General features: G+C 44.9%; 1 protein-coding gene across 1 annotated transcript in view; it reads right to left on the bottom strand.

Moving 5' to 3' along the window:
• Nucleotides 1-2,513: 2,513 nt before the first annotated feature.
• Nucleotides 2,514-20,650, bottom strand: part of CFAP141 (cilia and flagella associated protein 141) — a 31,531-nt gene continuing 13,394 nt past the window's right edge. Inside the window, exon 4 of the mRNA XM_069745605.1 lies at nt 2,514-2,697. Within this exon, the coding sequence (XP_069601706.1) occupies nt 2,596-2,697 (102 nt within the window). The 3' untranslated portion in view covers nt 2,514-2,595. The remainder of the gene's footprint in view (nt 2,698-20,650) is intronic.

Genomic DNA, 20,650 nt, shown 5'->3' with positions numbered 1-20,650 from the left:
CTATAGGATACATGAATATGTCTGTCTGTGTATGCAGCGCCCCAGAGACCTGGTCGTTGCAGTATGACGCTCTGCCACTAAGGGGAGTGATGGTACGTCTGATGGCACTAAAGGAGTTCTCCTGACCAGGTATCACCAGAACACTTTACACTTCACACTCCGGCCACTAGGGGGAGCAAAAGGCTTTATTTATTGGGCCACTCCTCACACTGGTAAAACTAGGGGTCAGGGACGAAGCTGACTGGGTTGGATTCAGGCAACATCCCGTAGCAGGGGATGTTGCAGGGAGAAGACACAGGGGGGTCCCTGTCAGGCGTGGGAACCTGGCAGGTGCCTAGCGAACAGAACGTAATGGAACCGCGCCTGCACACCCCGCGGCGGTATCCAAGAGAGAGACACGAAGGGAAGGATATTGTGGAACAGTGTAAACGAGATCAAGCACAAAGGAGTACCAGTAGGAGTCGTGCCGTGAGACCGAGGTAACAACCTACTGAGACGCGTAGCCGGTGGCCGGAACACCGCGGGAGTAACTGACTCTAGGCCTTACTTCGAACTCCGCAGGACAGTTAATTATAGGTTGGCTGTCTCACCTAAACACCTACGAAGACATAGGGGGCAACAGTGGGAGAGGGGCGTCTCTAGGGTCCCGGAAGAACTCCAGACCTTCCCGTCATACGGGTGCGTCCTAGCCATAACATATCTGGGGGACGTTGAACTAGAAAGATCTGGAACCAAAGAAAGAGAGAGCTGTTGAGAACGAACGAACGAACGAGAACAGCAGTTGTGAGGACTATTCCGAACACACAGGCGCTAGTGGTAGGCAACGATTTCCATCTGCGAAGGAAACTCTGGATGTGCCCATCGGACCGGCCGGTCTCAGATAGCCCTGTTAAGCGTGCTCTGGATTGAGGATCCTGAAGTCTTCAGTAAAGAGGAAAAGAGACTGCAACCCTGTGTCCTCGTTATTGACTGCACCCTACACCATTACCATCTACCTTACTGGGAAGCCCTGGGGACATACTTCACCTGTGGGAAGATATACCATCCAGCTGCCATTCCATCAGCCCAGCGGACCCCACAGCAGCGTAGGTCATCCTGACCGAACACCACAGGTGGCGTCACGAACCCCTGACAGACTGTACCACCTTTATTGGACGCCCCTTAGCAGGGTCGCGGACCGGGTCTAGCCACTGTGACAGTCCCAGAACCGAACCAGAGAGGCCCGATACCGAGAACACGTGGCCCTGTGTTTTCTGAGATGGATTTATCTGAGGATGTTGCTAGGTTTTGGTTGTATGCTAAATTCCCCTTTGTCTCCTACTTTGGTTTTACTCCATCCTCCACTCCCCAATGCCTCCCTCTGTTTATGCGTGATTATATTTGCATGTTTGGTATTTTTCGTTACCCCTGTTCATATTACCTTGTTACTTTGGTTGGTGTACTACTCCCCTCTTCCCTGGGTGGGGGAAGGGTACAGAATGAGGGTGAATAAAGCAGTAAGGCAAGTTACGTGGCCCCAGCGTCTTCACTATCAGAAGTAATCCTGAAACAGGGCAAGCAATGGCGCCACTAGCATTAGGGACAGGCAAGAAGCCCCTGGATTGGGACACCCAACAAAACAGTCCTGACAGGAATACTGGGATGTGCCGATATCAAACAAAGAATTCTAGGAGATTTTATTTCTGAAGATGCAGAAGTGTAAAACTGAATGTATTCCCATCAAACGCTCCTTTAGAAAACGACTGTTTGGTACATCCATGTAAAGAATAAACAATATTTTGGTTGATAAATTAGGAAAACAAATGTTTGAACCCAACAAGACCTATTGTTTTTCTCAGTTTCATCCCATGTTCAGGGGCTGTGCTTCTCTGTACTGGAGATTCTCCTAGTCATATAGGATAATGATTGGCGGGTGGCACGCCATTTGTGTTTGGAGTTGACTGGGGTGATCAGGAGTGGGTGACAGATGACAGAGCGGCATTAGATCAGAAGTCATCCCCCAGGATTGTAATAATGAGATAACAGAGCAGGTGACACGCCGCAGCTCAGACTACCCTCTCCTGGGCACTGGTGGAATTACCACCATCTGAACACTCCCCACACACTACAGCATTGTTCTCAGAAAGAAAGAAGGCATTTATCTCCCCAATGTCAAGATTACCATCTGTAGAGTTAACTCTTCCCTCACAGAGTTTCCCAGACTGTAGCACTGGAAATCCCCAACCCCATAATAGTAATATACAGTTAAAAGTTAACCGTAGAGACCACACAGAAACCCAGCAGGACCATGCACTAATCATAGGGGAGCTCAGCAGACATTATCGCACATGGTGGAATTAGATACAAGGCTCAGCAGACGATATTACATATAATTAAAATTTTGGTGTCGACGTGTTTGTATCCCTGATGATGCAGTCATGGTGCAGCACTGCGTTATGTACACCGGACACCAGTATAATCATTTATATAATGTGAACATTCAGGTGTGAACGTCTAAAAAGAATCCACTCACATCAGCATGCTGCCACTTTAATGCCTCCAAACATTTGAAAAGAAAATATAAAGCCACCTAGTGGTACAGGGTAAGCGAGGGTCTCAGAGTCTCTGCACATACAATGTCTTTCCAATGAAATTCAGCTCCTGCTGATACTGGAGATATTCCTCCTCAAAAAGACATCGAAGAGCAGCCCTGCGGAGCTACAAAAGACAGTCATTAAACATCTACAGAGATGGCAGGATTATAGTAGTTATATTCTTATACATAGGAGCAGTATTATAGTAGTTATATTCTTGTACATAGGAGCAGTATTATAGTAGTTATATTCTTGTACATAGGAGCAGTATTATAGTAGTTATATTCTTGTACACAGGGGCAGTATTATAGTAGTTATATTCTTGTACATAGGGAGCAGTATTATAGTAGTTATATTCTTGTACATAGGGGCAGTAGTATAGTAGTTATATTCTTGTACATAGGAGCAGTATTATAGTAGTTATATTCTTGTACATAGGGGCAATATTACAGTAGTTAGATTCTTATACATAGGGGCAGTATTATAGTAGTTATATTCTTGTACATAGGGAGCAGTATTATAGTAGTTATATTCTTGTACATAGGGGCAGTATTATAGTAGTTATATTCTTGTACATAGGAGCAGTATTATAGTAGTTATATTGTTGTACATAGTGACAGTATTATAGTATTTATATTCTTGTACATAGGGGCAGTATTATAGTAGCTATATTCTTGTACATAGGGGCAGTATTATAGTAGTTATATTCTTGTACATGGGGCAGTATTATAGTAGTTATATTCTTGTACATAGGGGACAGAATTATAGTAGTTATATTCTTGTACATAGGGGCAGTATTATAGTAGTTATATTCTTGTACATGGGGCAGTATTATAGTAGTTATATTCTTGTACATAGGGGACAGAATTATAGTAGTTATATTCTTGTACATAGGGGGCAGTATTATAATAGTTATAATCTTGTACAAAGGGGCAGTGTAATAGTAGTTATATTCTTGTACATATGAGCAGTATTATAGTAGTAATATTCTTGTATATAGGGGGCAATATTACAGTAGTTATATTCTTGTACATAGGGGGCAGTATTATAGTAGTTATATTCTTGTACATATGGGGCAGTATTATAGTAGTTATATTCTTGTACATAGGGGCAGTATTATAGTAGTTATATTCTTGTACATGGGGCAGTATTATAGTAGTTATATTCTTGTACATAGGGGACAGAATTATAGTAGTTATATTCTTGTACATAGGGGGCAGTATTATAATAGTTATAATCTTGTACAAAGGGGCAGTGTAATAGTAGTTATATTCTTGTACATATGAGCAGTATTATAGTAGTAATATTCTTGTATATAGGGGGCAATATTACAGTAGTTATATTCTTGTACATAGGGGGCAGTATTATAGTAGTTATATTCTTGTACATATGGGGCAGTATTATAGTAGTTATATTCTTGTACATAGGGGGCAGTATTATAGTAGTTATATCATTGTACATAGGGGCAGTATTATAGTAGTTATATTCTTGTACATAGGGGCAATATTATAGTAGTTATATTCTTGTACATAGGAGCAGTATTATAGTAGTTATATTCTTGTACATAGGGAACAGTATTATAGTAGTTATATTATTGTACAAAGGGGACAGTATTATTGTAGTTATATTCTTGTACATAGGGAGCAGTATTATAGTAGTTATATTCTTGTACATAGGGGACAGTAGTATAGTAGTTTTATTCTTGTACATAGGAGGAGTATTACATTAGTTATATTCTTATACATAGGGAGCTGTATTATAGTAGTTATCTTCTTGCACATAGGGGGCAATATTATAGTAGTTATATTCTTATACATAGGGAGCAGTATTATAGTAGTTATATTCTTGTACATAGTAACAGTATTATAGTATTTATATTCTTGTACATAGGGGCAGTATTATAGTTGTTATATTCTTGTACATAGGGGCAGTATTATAGTAGTTATATTCTTGTACATAGGAGGCAGTATTATAGTTGTTATATTCTTGTACATGGGGCAGTATTATAAAAGTTATAATCTTGTACATAGGGGCAGTATTATAGTAGTTATATTCTTGTACACAGGGGTCAGTATTATAGTAGTTATATTCTTGTACATAGGTGGCAGTATTATAGTAGTTATATTCTTGTAAATGGGGCAGTAATATAAAAGTTATAATCTTGTACATAGGAGCAGTATTATAGTAGTTATATTCTTGTACACAGGGGGCAGTATTATAGTAGTTATATTCTTGTACATAGGGGCAGTATTATAGTAGTTATATTCTTGTACATAGGAGGCAGTATTATAGTAGTTATATTCTTGTACATGGGGCAGTATTATAAAAGTTATAATCTTGTACATAGGAGCAGTATTATAGTAGTTATATTCTTGTACACAGGGGGCAGTATTATGGTAGTTATATTCTTGTACATAGGAGCAGTATTATAGTAGTAATATTCTTGTACATAGGGGACAGTATTATAGTAGTTATATTCTTGTACATAGGGGGCAGCAGGGACGCCGCTATCATGTGGCAAGTTGAGCCCTTTGCTTCAGGCGGCAGTCGTCACTGAAAGACAGGGGGCGGCAGAGCGGCAGTCAGAACACCTGGTGCCGACTCATCATAATCCCTGACATTTGCTGTCACTAGTGCGGTGCGCACGCCCCTGCTCACAACCAACGGTGTGCAATATCAGCCGGTCATCCCTGCACCCGCAGAGTAGCACACCACATATTGGCTTCTCTGTGCAAACAGGACCTGTAATGAGGTCACAGGAGGGGAGGAGTCAGGGGTCACATGATCGGGACCTCCATGGATTGCAGGACTCTGCTGTGCTGGCTGCCATGGTCCGTGTGTGTATGAGGTGTATGGAGCAGAGCCGTGTGTGTATGAAATGCATGGAGCGGAGCCATGTGTGTATAAGGTGTATGGAGCGGAGCTGTGTGTGTATGAGGTGTATGGAGCAGAGCCGTGTGTGTATGAGGTGTATGGAGCGGAGCTGAATGTGTACGAGGTGTATGGAACAGAGCCGGGTGTGTATTAGGTGTACGGAGCGGAGCCTTGAGTGTGTGAGGTGTACGGAGCAGAGCAGGGTGTGTATGAGGTGTACGGAGCGGAGCCGGGTGTGTATGAGGTGTGCGGAGCGGACCCGGGTGTGTATGAGGTGTATGGAGCGGAGCTGCATGTGTATGAGGTGTACGGTGCAGAGCCGGGTGTGTATGAGGTGTATGGAGCGGAGCCAGGTGTGTCTTATAAGGACCAATAAATCGAGGCTTAAACTTAGGGGAAGAAACCTTCATAGGAACATGACGAGAAGACAACCAAACCAAATCCCCCACACGAAGCCGGGGACCAACACACCGACGGCGGTTAGCAAAACGTTGAGCCCTTTCCTGAGACAACGTCAAATTGTCCACCACATGAGTCCAAATCTGCTGCAGCCTGTCCACCACAGAATCCACACCAGGACAATCAGAAGGCTCAACCTGCCCAGAAGAAAAACGAGGATGAAAACCAAAATTACAAAAGAAAGGTGAAACCAAAGTAGCCGAACTAGCCCGATTATTAAGGGCAAACTCGGCCAACGGCAAGAAAGCCACCCAATCATCCTGATCAGCAGACACAAAGCATCTCAAATAGGTCTCCAAGGTCTGATTAGTTCGCTCAGTTTGGCCATTAGTCTGACGATGAAACATCGAAGAAAAAGACAAATCAATGCCCATCCTAGCACAAAAGGCCCGCCAAAACCTAGAGACAAACTGAGAACCTCTGTCAGACACAATATTCTCCGGAATGCCATGCAAACGAACCACATGCTGAAAAAACAATGGAACCAAATCTGAGGAGGAAGGCAACTTAGGCAAAGGTACCAGATGGACCATTTTAGAGAACCGGTCACAAACAACCCAGATAACAGACATCTTCTGGGAAACAGGAAGATCCGAAATAAAATCCATGGAAATATGCGTCCAGGGCCTCTCAGGGACCGGCAAAGGCAAAAGCAACCCACTAGCGCGGGAACAGCAAGGCTTGGCCCGGGCGCAAGTCCCAAAGGACTGCACAAAAGCACGCACATCGCGCGACAAGGAAGGCCACCAAAAGGACCTAGCAACCAAATCTCTGGTACCAAAAATCCCAGGATGACCAGCCAACACTGAACAATGAACCTCAGAAATCACCTTACTTGTCCATCCATCAGAAACAAACAGCTTCCCCACTGGACAGCGGTCAGGCCTATCAGCCTGAAATTCCCAAAGCACCCTGTTATGTTTGCTAATGACAGGTGTTATGAAGGCAATCCAGAAACACAGTGTGCTTAGCGATCAGAGCGCACACAGTGATCTGACAAATACCCAAAAATACAAGAACGAGCTCTGAGACGTGGAAACTCTGTAGACTGCACACCTGATCCTATCCTAAACACAACTAAAAGCGGCTGTGGATTGCGCCTAACAACTACCTAGGCAACTCGGCACAGCCTAAGAAACTAGCTAGCCTGAAGATAGAAAAATAGGCCTGACTTGCCCCAGAGAAATTCCCCAAAGGAAAAGGCAGCCCCCCACATATAATGACTGTGAGTAAGATGAAAAGACAAAACGTAGGGATGAAATAGATTCAGCAAAGTGGGGCCCGATATTCTAGGACAGAGCGAGGACAGTAAAGCGAACTTTGCAGTCTACAAAAAACCCTAAAGCAAAATCACGCAAAGGGGGCAAAAAAAACCCACCGTGCCGAACTAACGGCACGGCGGTACACCCTTTGCGTCTCAGAGCTTCCAGCAAAACAAAAGACAAGCTGGACAGAAAAAAAGCAACAAAAAAGCAAAAAGCACTTAGCTATACAGAGCAGCAGGTCACAGGAACAATCAGGAGAAGCTCAGATCCAACACTGAAACATTGACAAGGAGCAAGGATAGCAGCATCAGGCGGAGTTAAGTAATGAAGCAGTTAACGAGCTCACCAGAACACCTGAGGGAGGAAGCTCAGAAGCTGCAGTACCACTTGTGACCACAGGAGTGAATTCAGCCACAGAATTCACAACAGTACCCCCTCCTTGAGGAGGGGACACCGAACCCTCACCAGAGCCCCCAGGCCGACCAGGATGAGCCGCATGAAAGGCACGAACAAGATCGGAAGCATGAACATCAGAGGCAAAAACCCAGGAATTATCTTCCTGAGCATAACCCTTCCATTTAACCCGATACTGGAGTTTCCGTCTAGAAACACGAGAATCCAAAATCTTCTCCACAATATACTCCAATTCCCCCTCCACCAAAACCGGGGCAGGAGGCTCAACAGATGGAACCATAGGTGCCACGTATCTCCGCAACAACGACCTATGGAATACATTATGTATGGAAAAGGAGTCTGGGAGGGTCAAACGAAAAGACACAGGATTGAGAACCTCAGAAATCCTATACGGACCAATAAAACGAGGTTTAAATTTAGGAGAGGAAACCTTCATAGGAATATGACGAGAAGATAACCAAACCAGATCCCCAACACGAAGTCGGGGACCCACACGGCGTCTGCGATTAGCGAAAAGTTGAGCTTTCTCCTGGGACAAGATCAAATTGTCCACTACCTGAGTCCAGATCTGCTGCAACCTATCCACCACAGAATCCACACCAGGACAGTCCGAAGGCTCAACCTGTCCTGAAGAGAAACGAGGATGGAACCCAGAATTGCAAGAAAATGGAGAAACCAAGGTAGCCGAGCTGGCCCGATTATTAAGGGCGAACTCAGCCAACGGCAAAAAGGACACCCAATCATCCTGGTCTGCAGAAACAAAACATCTCAGATATGTTTCCAAGGTCTGATTGGTCCGTTCGGTCTGGCCATTAGTCTGAGGATGGAAAGCCGAGGAAAAGGATAGGTCAATGCCCATCCTACCACAAAAGGCTCGCCAAAACCTTGAAACAAACTGGGAACCTCTGTCAGAAACAATATTCTCAGGAATGCCATGCAACCGAACCACATGCTGAAAGAACAAAGGTACCAAATCAGAGGAGGAAGGCAATTTAGCCAAGGGCACCAGATGGACCATTTTAGAAAAGCGATCACAGACCACCCAAATGACTAACATCTTTTGAGAAACGGGAAGGTCAGAAATGAAATCCATCGAAATATGTGTCCAAGGCCTCTTCGGGACCGGCAAGGGCAAAAGCAACCCACTGGCACGAGAACAGCAGGGCTTAGCCCTAGCACAAATCCCACAGGACTGCACAAAAGTACGTACATCCCGTGACAGAGATGGCCACCAGAAGGATCTAGCCACTAACTCTCTGGTACCAAAGATTCCAGGATGACCAGCCAACACCGAACAATGAAGCTCAGAGATAAGTTTATTAGTCCACCTATCAGGGACGAACAGTTTCTCTGCTGGACAACGATCAGGTTTATTCGCCTGAAATTTTTGCAGCACCCGCCGCAAATCAGGGGAGATGGCAGACACAATGACTCCTTCCTTGAGGATACCCGCTGGCTCAGATAAACCCGGAGAGTCGGGCACAAAACTCCTAGACAGAGCATCCGCCTTCACATTTTTAGAGCCCGGAAGGTACGAAATCACAAAGTCGAAGTGGGCAAAAAATAACGACCAACGGGCCTGTCTAGGATTCAAGCGCTTGGCAGACTCGAGATAAGTCAAGTTCTTATGATCAGTCAATACCACCACGCGATGCTTAGCTCCTTCAAGCCAATGACGCCACTCCTCGAATGCCCACTTCATGGCCAGCAACTCTCGATTGCCCACATCATAATTACGCTCAGCGGGCGAAAACTTCCTGGAAAAGAAAGCACATGGTTTCATCACTGAGCAATCAGAACCTCTCTGTGACAAAACCGCCCCTGCTCCAATCTCAGAAGCATCAACCTCGACCTGGAACGGAAGAGAAACATCTGGCTGACACAACACAGGGGCAGAACAAAAACGACGCTTCAACTCCTGAAAAGCTTCCACAGCAGCAGAAGACCAATTAACCAAATCAGCACCCTTCTTGGTCAAATCGGTCAATGGTTTGGCAATGCTAGAAAAATTACAGATGAAGCGACGATAAAAATTAGCAAAGCCCAGGAACTTTTGCAGACTTTTCAGAGATGTCGGCTGAATCCAATCCTGGATGGCTTGGACCTTAACTGGATCCATCTCGATAGTAGAAGGGGTAAAGATGAACCCCAAAAATGAAACTTTCTGCACACCGAAGAGACACTTTGATCCCTTCACAAACAAAGAGTTAGCACGCAGGACCTGAAAAACCATTCTGACCTGCTTCACATGAGACTCCCAATCATCTGAGAAGATCAAAATGTCATCCAAGTAAACAATCAGGAATTTATCCAGGTACTCTCGGAAGATGTCATGCATAAAGGACTGAAACACTGATGGAGCATTGGCAAGTCCGAACGGCATCACTAGATACTCAAAATGACCCTCGGGCGTATTGAATGCAGTTTTCCATTCATCTCCTTGCCTGATTCTCACCAGATTATACGCACCACGAAGATCTATCTTAGTGAACCAACTAGCCCCCTTAATCCGAGCAAACAAGTCAGATAACAATGGCAAGGGATACTGAAATTTAACAGTGATCTTATTAAGAAGGCGGTAATCAATACACGGTCTCAGCGAACCATCCTTCTTGGCTACAAAGAAGAACCCTGCTCCCAGTGGTGATGACGATGGGCAAATATGTCCCTTCTCCAGGGATTCCTTCACATAACTGCGCATAGCGGCGTGTTCGGGCACGGATAAATTAAATAATCGACCTTTAGGGAATTTACTACCAGGAATCAAATTGATAGCACAATCACAATCCCTATGCGGAGGTAGAGCATCGGACTTGGGCTCTTCAAATACATCCTGATAATCAGACAAGAACTCTGGGACCTCAGAAGGGGTGGATGACGAAATCGACAAAAATGGAACATCACCATGTACCCCCTGACAACCCCAGCTGGATACCGACATGGAATTCCAATCCAATACTGGATTATGGGTTTGTAGCCATGGCAACCCCAACACGACCACATCATGCAGATTATGCAACACCAGAAAGCGAATAACTTCCTGATGTGCAGGAGCCATGCACATGGTCAGCTGGGCCCAGTATTGAGGTTTATTCTTGGCCAAAGGTGTAGCATCAATTCCTCTCAATGGAATAGGACACCGCAAAGGCTCCAAGAAAAACCCACAACGTTTAGCATAATCCAAATCCATCAGATTCAGGGCAGCGCCCGAATCCACAAACGCCATGACAGAAAACGACGACAAAGAGCATATCAAGGTGATGGACAGAAGGAATTTGGACTGTACAGTACCAATGACGGCAGACCTAGCGGACCGCTTAGTGCGCTTAGGACAATCAGAAATAGCATGAGTGGAATCACCACAGTAGAAACACAGACCATTCAGACGTCTGTATTCCTGCCGTTCAACTCTAGTCATAGTCCTATCGCACTGCATAGGCTCAGGTTTAACCTCAGGCAGTACCGCCAAATGGTGCACAGATTTACGCTCGCGCAAGCGTCGACCGATCTGAATGGCCAAAGACAAAGACTCATTCAAACCAGCAGGCATAGGAAATCCCACCATGACATCCTTAAGAGCCTCAGAGAGACCCTTTCTGAACAAAGCTGCCAGCGCAGATTCATTCCACTGAGTGAGTACTGACCATTTCTTAAATTTCTGACAATATACTTCTATATCATCCTGACCCTGGCACAAAGCCAGCAAATTTTTCTCAGCCTGATCCACTGAATTAGGCTCATCGTACAGCAATCCGAGCGCCAGGAAAAATGCATCGACACTACTCAATGCAGGGTCTCCTGGCGCAAGAGAAAATGCCCAGTCTTGAGGGTCGCCGCGCAAAAAAGAAATAATAATCAAAACCTGTTGAATAGGATTACCAGAAGAATGAGGTTTCAAGGCCAGAAATAGCTTACAATTATTTTTGAAACTTAGAAACTTAGTTCTATCTCCAAAAAACAAATCAGGAATAGGAATTCTTGGTTCTAACATAGATTTCTGATCAATAGTATCTTGAATTTTTTGTACATTTATAACGAGATTATCCATTGAAGAGCACAGACCCTGAATATCCATGTCCACACCTGTGTCCAGAATCACCCAAATGTCTAGGGGAAAAAAAAAAAAAAGTGAACACAGAGCTGAGAAAAAAAAAAAAAAAAATGATGTCAGAACTTTTTCTTTCCCTCTATTGAGAATCATTAGTTTGTCTCCTTGTACTGTTATGTTTGCTAATGACAGGTGTTATGAAGGCAATCCAGAAACACAGTGTGCTTAGCGATCAGAGCGCACACAGTGATCTGACAAATACCCAAAAATACAAGAACGAGCTCTGAGACGTGGAAACTCTGTAGACTGCACACCTGATCCTATCCTAAACACAACTAAAAGCGGCTGTGGATTGCGCCTAACAACTACCTAGGCAACTCGGCACAGCCTAAGAAACTAGCTAGCCTGAAGATAGAAAAATAGGCCTGACTTGCCCCAGAGAAATTCCCCAAAGGAAAAGGCAGCCCCCCACATATAATGACTGTGAGTAAGATGAAAAGACAAAACGTAGGGATGAAATAGATTCAGCAAAGTGGGGCCCGATATTCTAGGACAGAGCGAGGACAGTAAAGCGAACTTTGCAGTCTACAAAAAACCCTAAAGCAAAACCACGCAAAGGGGGCAAAAAAAAACCACCGTGCCGAACTAACGGCACGGCGGTACACCCTTTGCGTCTCAGAGCTTCCAGCAAAACAAAAGACAAGCTGGACAGAAAAAAAGCAACAAAAAGCAAAAAGCACTTAGCTATACAGAGCAGCAGGTCACAGGAACAATCAGGAGAAGCTCAGATCCAACACTGAAACATTGACAAGGAGCAAGGATAGCAGCATCAGGCGGAGTTAAGTAATGAAGCAGTTAACGAGCTCACCAGAACACCTGAGGGAGGAAGCTCAGAAGCTGCAGTACCACTTGTGACCACAGGAGTGAATTCAGCCACAGAATTCACAACAGCACCCGCCGCAAATCAGGGGAGATGGCAGAAAGAATCACCCCTTCCTTAAGAATGCCAACCAGCTCAAGGACTCCAGGAGAATCAGGCGAAAAACTCCTAGAGAGGGCATCAGCCTTAACATTCTTAGATCCCGGAAGATACGAGACCACAAAATCAAAACGGGAGAAAAACAGGGACCATCGAGCCTGTCTAGGATTCAGCCGCTTGGCCGACTCGAGGTAAATCAGATTCTTATGATCAGTCAAGACCACAACGCGGTGCTTAGCTCCCTCAAGCCAATGTCGCCACTCCTCAAACGCCCACTTCATAGCCAACAACTCCCGATTGCCGACATCATAATTGCGTTCCGCAGGCGAAAACTTTCTGGAAAAAAAAGCACACGGTTTCATCAAAGAACCATCAAAATCCCTCTGAGACAAAACGGCCCCTGCCCCAATCTCAGAAGCGTCAACCTCAACCTGAAAAGGAAGAGAAACATCCGGCTGACGCAACACAGGGGCAGAAGTAAATCGGCGTTTAAGCTCCCGAAAGGCCTCAACAGCCGCAGAGGACCAATTTGTCACATCAGCGCCTTTCTTCGTCAAATCAGTAAGGGGCTTAACCACACAGGAAAAGTTGGGAATGAAACGGCGATAGAAATTAGCAAAGCCCAAAAATTTTTGAAGGCTCTTCACAGATGTGGGTTGAATCCAGTCATGAATAGCTTGGACCTTAACAGGATCCATTTTCATAGACGAGGGAGAAAAAATAAAACCCAAAAAAGAGACCTTCTGAACTCCGAATAGGCACTTAGACCCCTTCACAAATAAAGCATTATCATGAAGGATCTGGAACACCATCCTGACCTGCTTCACATGAGACTCCCAATCATCGGAAAGAATCAAAATATCATCCAATTATACAACCATGAATTTATCAAGATAATTGCGGAAAATATCATGCATGAAGGATTGGAACACAGATGGAGCATTAGAGAGCACGAATGGCATCACAAGGTATTCAAAATGGCCTTCGGGCGTATTAAATGCAGTTTTCCATTCGTCACCCCGTTTAATACGAACAAGATTATATGCCCCTCGGAGGCCAATCTTAGTAAACCAACTAGCCCCCTTAATCTGAGCAAACAAATCAGAAAGCAAAGGCAAGGGGTATTGGAATTTGACCGTGATCTTATTAAGAAGACGATAATCTATACAGGGTCTCAAGGAGCCATCCTTCTTAGCAACAAAAAAGAAACCCGCTCCCAATGGTGACGAAGAGGGCCGAATATGCCCTTTCTTCAAAGATTCCTTAACATAGCTCCTCATGGCGGCATGCTCTGGCACAGACAGATTGAAAAGTCGGCCCTTAGGGAACTTACAACCAGGAATCAAGTTAATAGCACAATCACAGTCCCTATGTGGAGGAAGGGAACTGGACTTGGGCTCATCAAATACATCCTGGAAATCCGACAAAAACTCAGGGACCTCAGAAGAGGGGGAAGAGGAAATTGACATCAAAGGAACGTCACTATGTACCCCTTGACAACCCCAACTAGTCACAGACATAGTTTTCCAAACCAGCACCGGATTATGTTCCTGTAACCATGGAAATCCCAGCACAACAACATCATGCAGGTTATGCAACACCAGAAAACGGCAATCTTCCTGATGTGCAGGAGCCATGTACATAGTCATCTGTGTCCAGTACTGAGGTTTATCCTTGGCCAAGGGTGTAGCATCAATGCCCCTCAAAGGAATAGGGCTCTGCAAAGGCTGCAAGGAAAAACCACAGCACCTGGCGAATTCTAAGTCCATTAAGTTCAGGGCAGCGCCTGAATCCACAAATGCCATGACAGAAAAGGACGACAATGAGCAAATCAGGGTCACAGATAAGAGAAATTTAGGCTGTACAGTACTAATGGTAACAGACCTAGCGACCTTCCTAGTACGTTTAGCATACCTCCCAAGTTTTGAAGCTGGGAAAGAGGGACAAAGTTTGCAGCGCGCAACGCGCGCTGCGGCAAATTTTAGGCCATGCCTCTGACCACACCCATTCACTAGTCACACCCATATCCACGTCTTAACCACACCCATTTAGCACTGCTTATCACACTGTTCATAAAGAATAATTATAAACAAAAAAATATGGCCACACAGTGCTCCATACTGTATAATGGCCACACCGTGCTCCATACTGTATAATGGCCCCACATGATGCTCCATACTGTATAATGGCCACACATGATGCTCCATACTGTATAATGACCACACATGATGCTCCATACTGTATAATGGCCCCACAATGCTCCATACTGTATAATGACCACACATGATGCTCCATACTGTACAATGGCCCCACATGATGCTTCATACTGTATAATGGCCACACATGATGCTCCATACTGTATAATGGCCACACATGATGCTCCATACTGTATAATGACCACACATGATGCTCCATACTGTATAATGGCCCCACAATGCTCCATGCTGTATAATGACCACACATGATGCTCCATACTGTACAATGGCCCCACATGATGCTCCATACTGTATAATGGCCACACAGTGCTCCATACTGTATAATGGCCACACATGATGCTCCATATTGTATAATGACCCCACATGATGCTCCATACTGTATAATGGCCACACATTGCTCCATACTGTATAATGGCCACACATGATGCTCCATACTGTATAATGGCCACACAGTGCCCCATACTGTATAATGGCCACACAGTGCTCCATACTGTATAATAGCCACTGTTATGATCTGGTGGTTTAGGAACAACATGAGACAAGCTCTGAAGGAGGTGGTATCTGTACTGACCGCAGACCCTGAACCTAGCAGCGCAACTAGAAATAGCCATGGGGGGTACCTGACGCTCCCTAGACCCCTCGGCACAGCCTAAGATCTAACTTCACCTAAAGATGGAAACAGGAAATCTATCTTGCCTCAGAGAAAATCCCCAAAGGAAATATAGCCCCCCACAAATATTGACGGTGAGAGGGGAAAATAACATACGCAGAGATGAAATCAGATTTTAGCGTAGGAGGCCAGTCTAGCTTGATAGATAGGACAGGAAAGGATACTGTGCGGTTAGTATAAAAACTACAAAACAATCCACACAGAGTTTACAAAATCTCCACACCTGACTAAAGGTGTGGAGGGTAAATCTGCTTCCCAGAGCTTCCAGCTAACAGAAAAAATCCATAATGACAAGCTGGACAAAAATAGAATGCACAGAACAATAAGTCCACAACATGTGCACTGAAATGAGCAAAGCCAGAACTTATCTTAGCAGAACTGGTCAGGAAACCAGGAGTATCCAAGCAGAGATGTGAATCCAGCCAGAGAACATTGACAAGTGGCATAGGCTGAAGACTAGAGCCAGGTTAAATAGCAGAGCCAGGAGAGACGATTAGTGAAAGCAGCTGCTAAAGCTAAACCCAAGGAGCAGCAGTTCCACTCAAAACCACCAGAGGGAGCCCAAGGGCAGAATTCACAAAAGTGCCATTTACAACCACCGGAGGGAGCCCAAGAACGGAATTCACAACAGTACCCCCCCTTGAGGAGGGGTCACCGAACCCTCACCAGAGCCCCCAGGCCGATCAGGACGAGCCAAGTGAAAAGCACGAACCAAATCAGTAGCATGGACATCGGAGGCAACAACCCAAGAATTATCCTCCTGGCCATAACCCTTCCACTTGACATGATACTGGAGCCTCCGCCTCGAAAAACGAGAATCCAAAATCTTCTCAACCTCATATTCCAACTCTCCCTCAACCAACACCGGGGCAGGAGAGTCAACTGAGGGAACAACGGGCACCACATATCTCCGCAACAAAGATCTATGGAAAACATTATGAATGGCAGAAGAGGCTGGAAGAGCCAAACGAAAAGAGACCGGATTAATAATTTCAGAAATTTTATAAGGACCAATAAACCGAGGCTTAAACTTAGGAGAAGAAACCTTCATAGGAACATGACGAGAAGACAACCAAACCAAATCCCCCACACGAAGCCGGGGACCAACACGCCGACGGCGGTTAGCAAAACGCAGAGCCCTTTCCTGAGACAACGTCAAATTGTCCACCACATGAGTCCAAATCTGCTGCAGCCTGTCCACCACAGAATCAACACCAGGACAATCAGAAGGCTCAACCTGCCCAGAAGAAAAACGAGGATGAAAACCAAAATTACAAAAGAAAGGTGAAATCAAAGTAGCCGAACCAGCCCGATTATTAAGGGCAAACTCGGCCAACGGCAAGAAAGCCACCCAATCATCCTGATCAGCAGACACAAAGCATCTCAAATAGGTCTCCAAGGTCTGATTAGTTCGCTCAGTTTGGCCATTAGTCTGAGGAAACGCCGAAGAAAAAGACAAATCAATGCCCATCCTAGCACAAAAGGCCCGCCAAAATCTAGAGACAAACTGAGAACCTCTGTCAGACACAATATTCTCCGGAATGCCATGCAAACGAACCACATGCTGAAAAAACAATGGAACCAAATCTGAGGAGGAAGGCAACTTAGGCAAAGGTACCAAATGGACCATTTTAGAGAACTGGTCACAAACAACCCAGATAACAGACATCTTCTGGGAAACAGGAAGATCCGAAATAAAATCCATGGAAATATGCGTCCAGGGCCTCTCAGGGACCGGCAAAGGCAAAAGCAACCCACTAGCGCGGGAACAGCAAGGCTTGGCCCGGGCGCAAGTCCCACAGGACTGCACAAAAGCACGCACATCGCGAGACAAGGAAGGCCACCAAAAAGACCTAGCAACCAAATCTCTGGTACCAAAAATCCCAGGATGACCAGCCAACACTGAACAATGAACCTCAGAAATTACCTTACTTGTCCATCTATCAGGAACAAACAGCTTCCCCACTGGACAGCGGTCAGGCCTATCAGCCTGAAATTCCTGAAGCACCCGGCGCAAATCAGGGGAGATAGCAGAAAGAATTACCCCCTCCTTAAGAATGCCAACCGGCTCAAGGACTCCAGGAGAATCAGGCGAAAAACTCCTAGAGAGGGCATCAGCCTTAACATTCTTAGATCCCGGAAGATACGAGACCACAAAATCAAAACGGGAGAAAAACAGGGACCATCGAGCCTGTCTAGAATTCAGCCGCTTGGCCGACTCGAGGTAAATCAGATTCTTATGATCGGTCAGGACCACAACACGGTGTTTAGCTCCCTCAAGCCAATGTCGCCACTCCTCAAATGCCCACTTCATAGCCAACAACTCCCGATTGCCGACATCATAATTGCGTTCTGCAGGCGAAAACTTTCTGGAAAAAAAAGCACACGGTTTCATCAAAGAACCATCAGACTCCCTCTGAGACAAGACGGCCCCTGCCCCAATCTCAGAAGTGTCGACCTCAACCTGAAAAGGAAGAGAAACATCCGGTTGACGCAACACAGGGGCAGAAGTAAATCGGCGTTTAAGCTCCTGAAAGGCCTCAACAGCCTCAGAGGACCAATTCGTCACATCAGCGCCTTTCTTCGTCAAATCAGTAAGGGGCTTAACCACACTGGAAAAGTTGGCAATGAAACGGCGATAGAAATTAGCAAAGCCCAAAAATTTTTGAAGACCCTTCACAGATGTGGGTTGGATCCAGTCATGAATAGCTTGGACCTTAACAGGATCCATTTCTATAGACGAGGGAGAAAAAACAAAACCCAAAAACGAGACCTTCTGAACTCCGAATAGGCACTTAGACCCCTTCACAAATAAAGCATTATCACGAAGGATCTGGAACACCATCCTGACCTGCTTCACATGAGACTCCCAATCATTGGAAAAAATCAAAATATCATCCAAATATACGACCATGAATTTATCAAGATAATTGCGGAAAATATCATGCATAAAAGACTGGAACACATATGGAGCATTAGAGAGCCCAAATGGCATCACAAGGTATTCAAAATGGCCTTCGGGCATATTAAATGCAATTTTCCATTCGTCACCCTGTTTAATACGAACAAGATTATATGCCCCTCGGAGGTCAATCTTAGTAAACCAACTAGCCCCCTTAATCTGAGCAAACAAATCAGTAAGCAAAGGCAAGGGGTATTGGAATTTGACCGTGATCTTATTAAGAAGACGATAATCAATACAGGGTCTTAGCAACAAAAAAGAAACCCGCTCCCAATGGTGACGAAGAGGACCGAATATGCCCTTTCTCCAAAGGTTCCTTAACATAGCTCCGCATGGCGGCATGCTCTGGCACAGACAGATTGAAAAGTCGGCCCTTAGGGAACTTACAACCAGGAATCAAGTTAATAGCACAATCACAGTCCCTATGTGGAGGAAGGGAACTGGACTTGGGCTCATCAAATACATCCTGGAAATCCGACAAAAACTCAGGGACCTCAGAAGAGGGGGAAGAGGAAATTGACATCAAAGGAACGTCACTATGTACCCCTTGACAACCCCAACTAGTCACAGACATAGTTTTCCAATCCAGCACCGGATTATGTTCCTGTAACCATGGAAATCCCAGCACAACAACATCATGCAGGTTATGCAACACCAGAAAACGGCAATCTTCCTGATGTGCAGGAGCCATGTACATAGTCATCTGTGTCCAGTACTGAGGTTTATCCTTGGCCAAGGGTGTAGCATCAATGCCCCTCAAAGGAATAGGGCTCTGCAAAGGCTGCAAGGAAAAACCACAGCACCTGGCGAATTCTAAGTCCATTAAGTTCAGGGCAGCGCCTGAATCCACAAATGCCATGACAGAAGAGGACGACAATGAGCAAATCAGGGTCACAGATAAGAGAAATTTAGGCTGTATAGTACTAATGGTAACAGACCTAGCGACTCTCTTAGTACGCTTAGGGCAATCAGAGATAACATGAGCCGAATCACCACAGTAAAAACACAGCCTATTCTACATAGTAACATAGTAACATAGTTAGTAAGGCCGAAAAAAGACATTTGTCCATCCAGTTCAGCCTATATTCCATCATAATAAATACCCAGATCTACGTCCTTCTACAGAACCTAATAATTGTATGATACAATATTGTTCTGCTCCAGGAAGACATCCAGGCCTCTCTTGAACCCCTCGACTGAGTTCGCCATCACCACCTCCTCAGGCAAGCAATTCCAGATTCTCACTGCCCTAACAGTAAAGAATCCTCTTCTATGTTGGTGGAAAAACCTTCTCTCCTCCAGACGCAAAGAATGCCCCCTTGTGCCCGTCACCTTCCTTGGTATAAACAGATCCTCAGCGAGATATTTGTATTGTCCCCTTATATACTTATACATGGTTATTAGATCGCCCCTCAGTCGTCTTTTTTCTAGACTAAATAATCCTAATTTCGCTAATCTATCTGGGTATTGTAGTTCTCCCATCCCCTTTATTAATTTTGTTGCCCTCCTTTGTACTCTCTCTAGTTCCATTATATCCTTCCTGAGCACCGGTGCCCAAAACTGGACACAGTACTCCATGTGCGGTCTAACTAGGGATTTGTACAGAGGCAGTATAATGCTCTCATCATGTGTATCCAGACCTCTTTTAATGCACCCCATGATCCTGTTTGCCTTGGCAGCTGCTGCCTGGCACTGGCTGCTCCAGGTAAGTTTATCATTAACTAGGATCCCCAAGTCCTTCTCCCTGTCAGATTTACCCAGTGGTTTCCCGTTCAGTGTGTAATGGTGATATTGATTCCCTCTTCCCATGTGTATAACCTTATATTTATCATTGTTAAACCTCATCTGCCACCTTTCAGCCCAAGTTTCCAACTTATCCAGATCCATCTGTAGCAGAATACTATCTTCTCTTGTATTAACTGCTTTACATAGTTTTGTATCATCTGCAAATATCGATATTTTACTGTGTAAACCTTCTACCAGATCATTAATGAATATGTTGAAGAGAACAGGTCCCAATACTGACCCCTGCGGTACCCCACTGGTCACAGCGACCCAGTTAGAGACTATACCATTTATAACCACCCTCTGCTTTCTATCACTAAGCCAGTTACTAACCCATTTACACACATTTTCCCCCAGACCAAGCATTCTCATTTTGTGTACCAACCTCTTGTGCGGCACGGTATC

This window comes from Ranitomeya imitator, chromosome 1 (genome assembly GCF_032444005.1).
Source record: "Ranitomeya imitator isolate aRanImi1 chromosome 1, aRanImi1.pri, whole genome shotgun sequence".
Taxonomy (NCBI): domain Eukaryota; kingdom Metazoa; phylum Chordata; class Amphibia; order Anura; family Dendrobatidae; genus Ranitomeya; species Ranitomeya imitator.
Note: the sequence above shows the minus strand (reverse complement) of the source record. Positions and strands in the feature narration are given on the sequence as shown.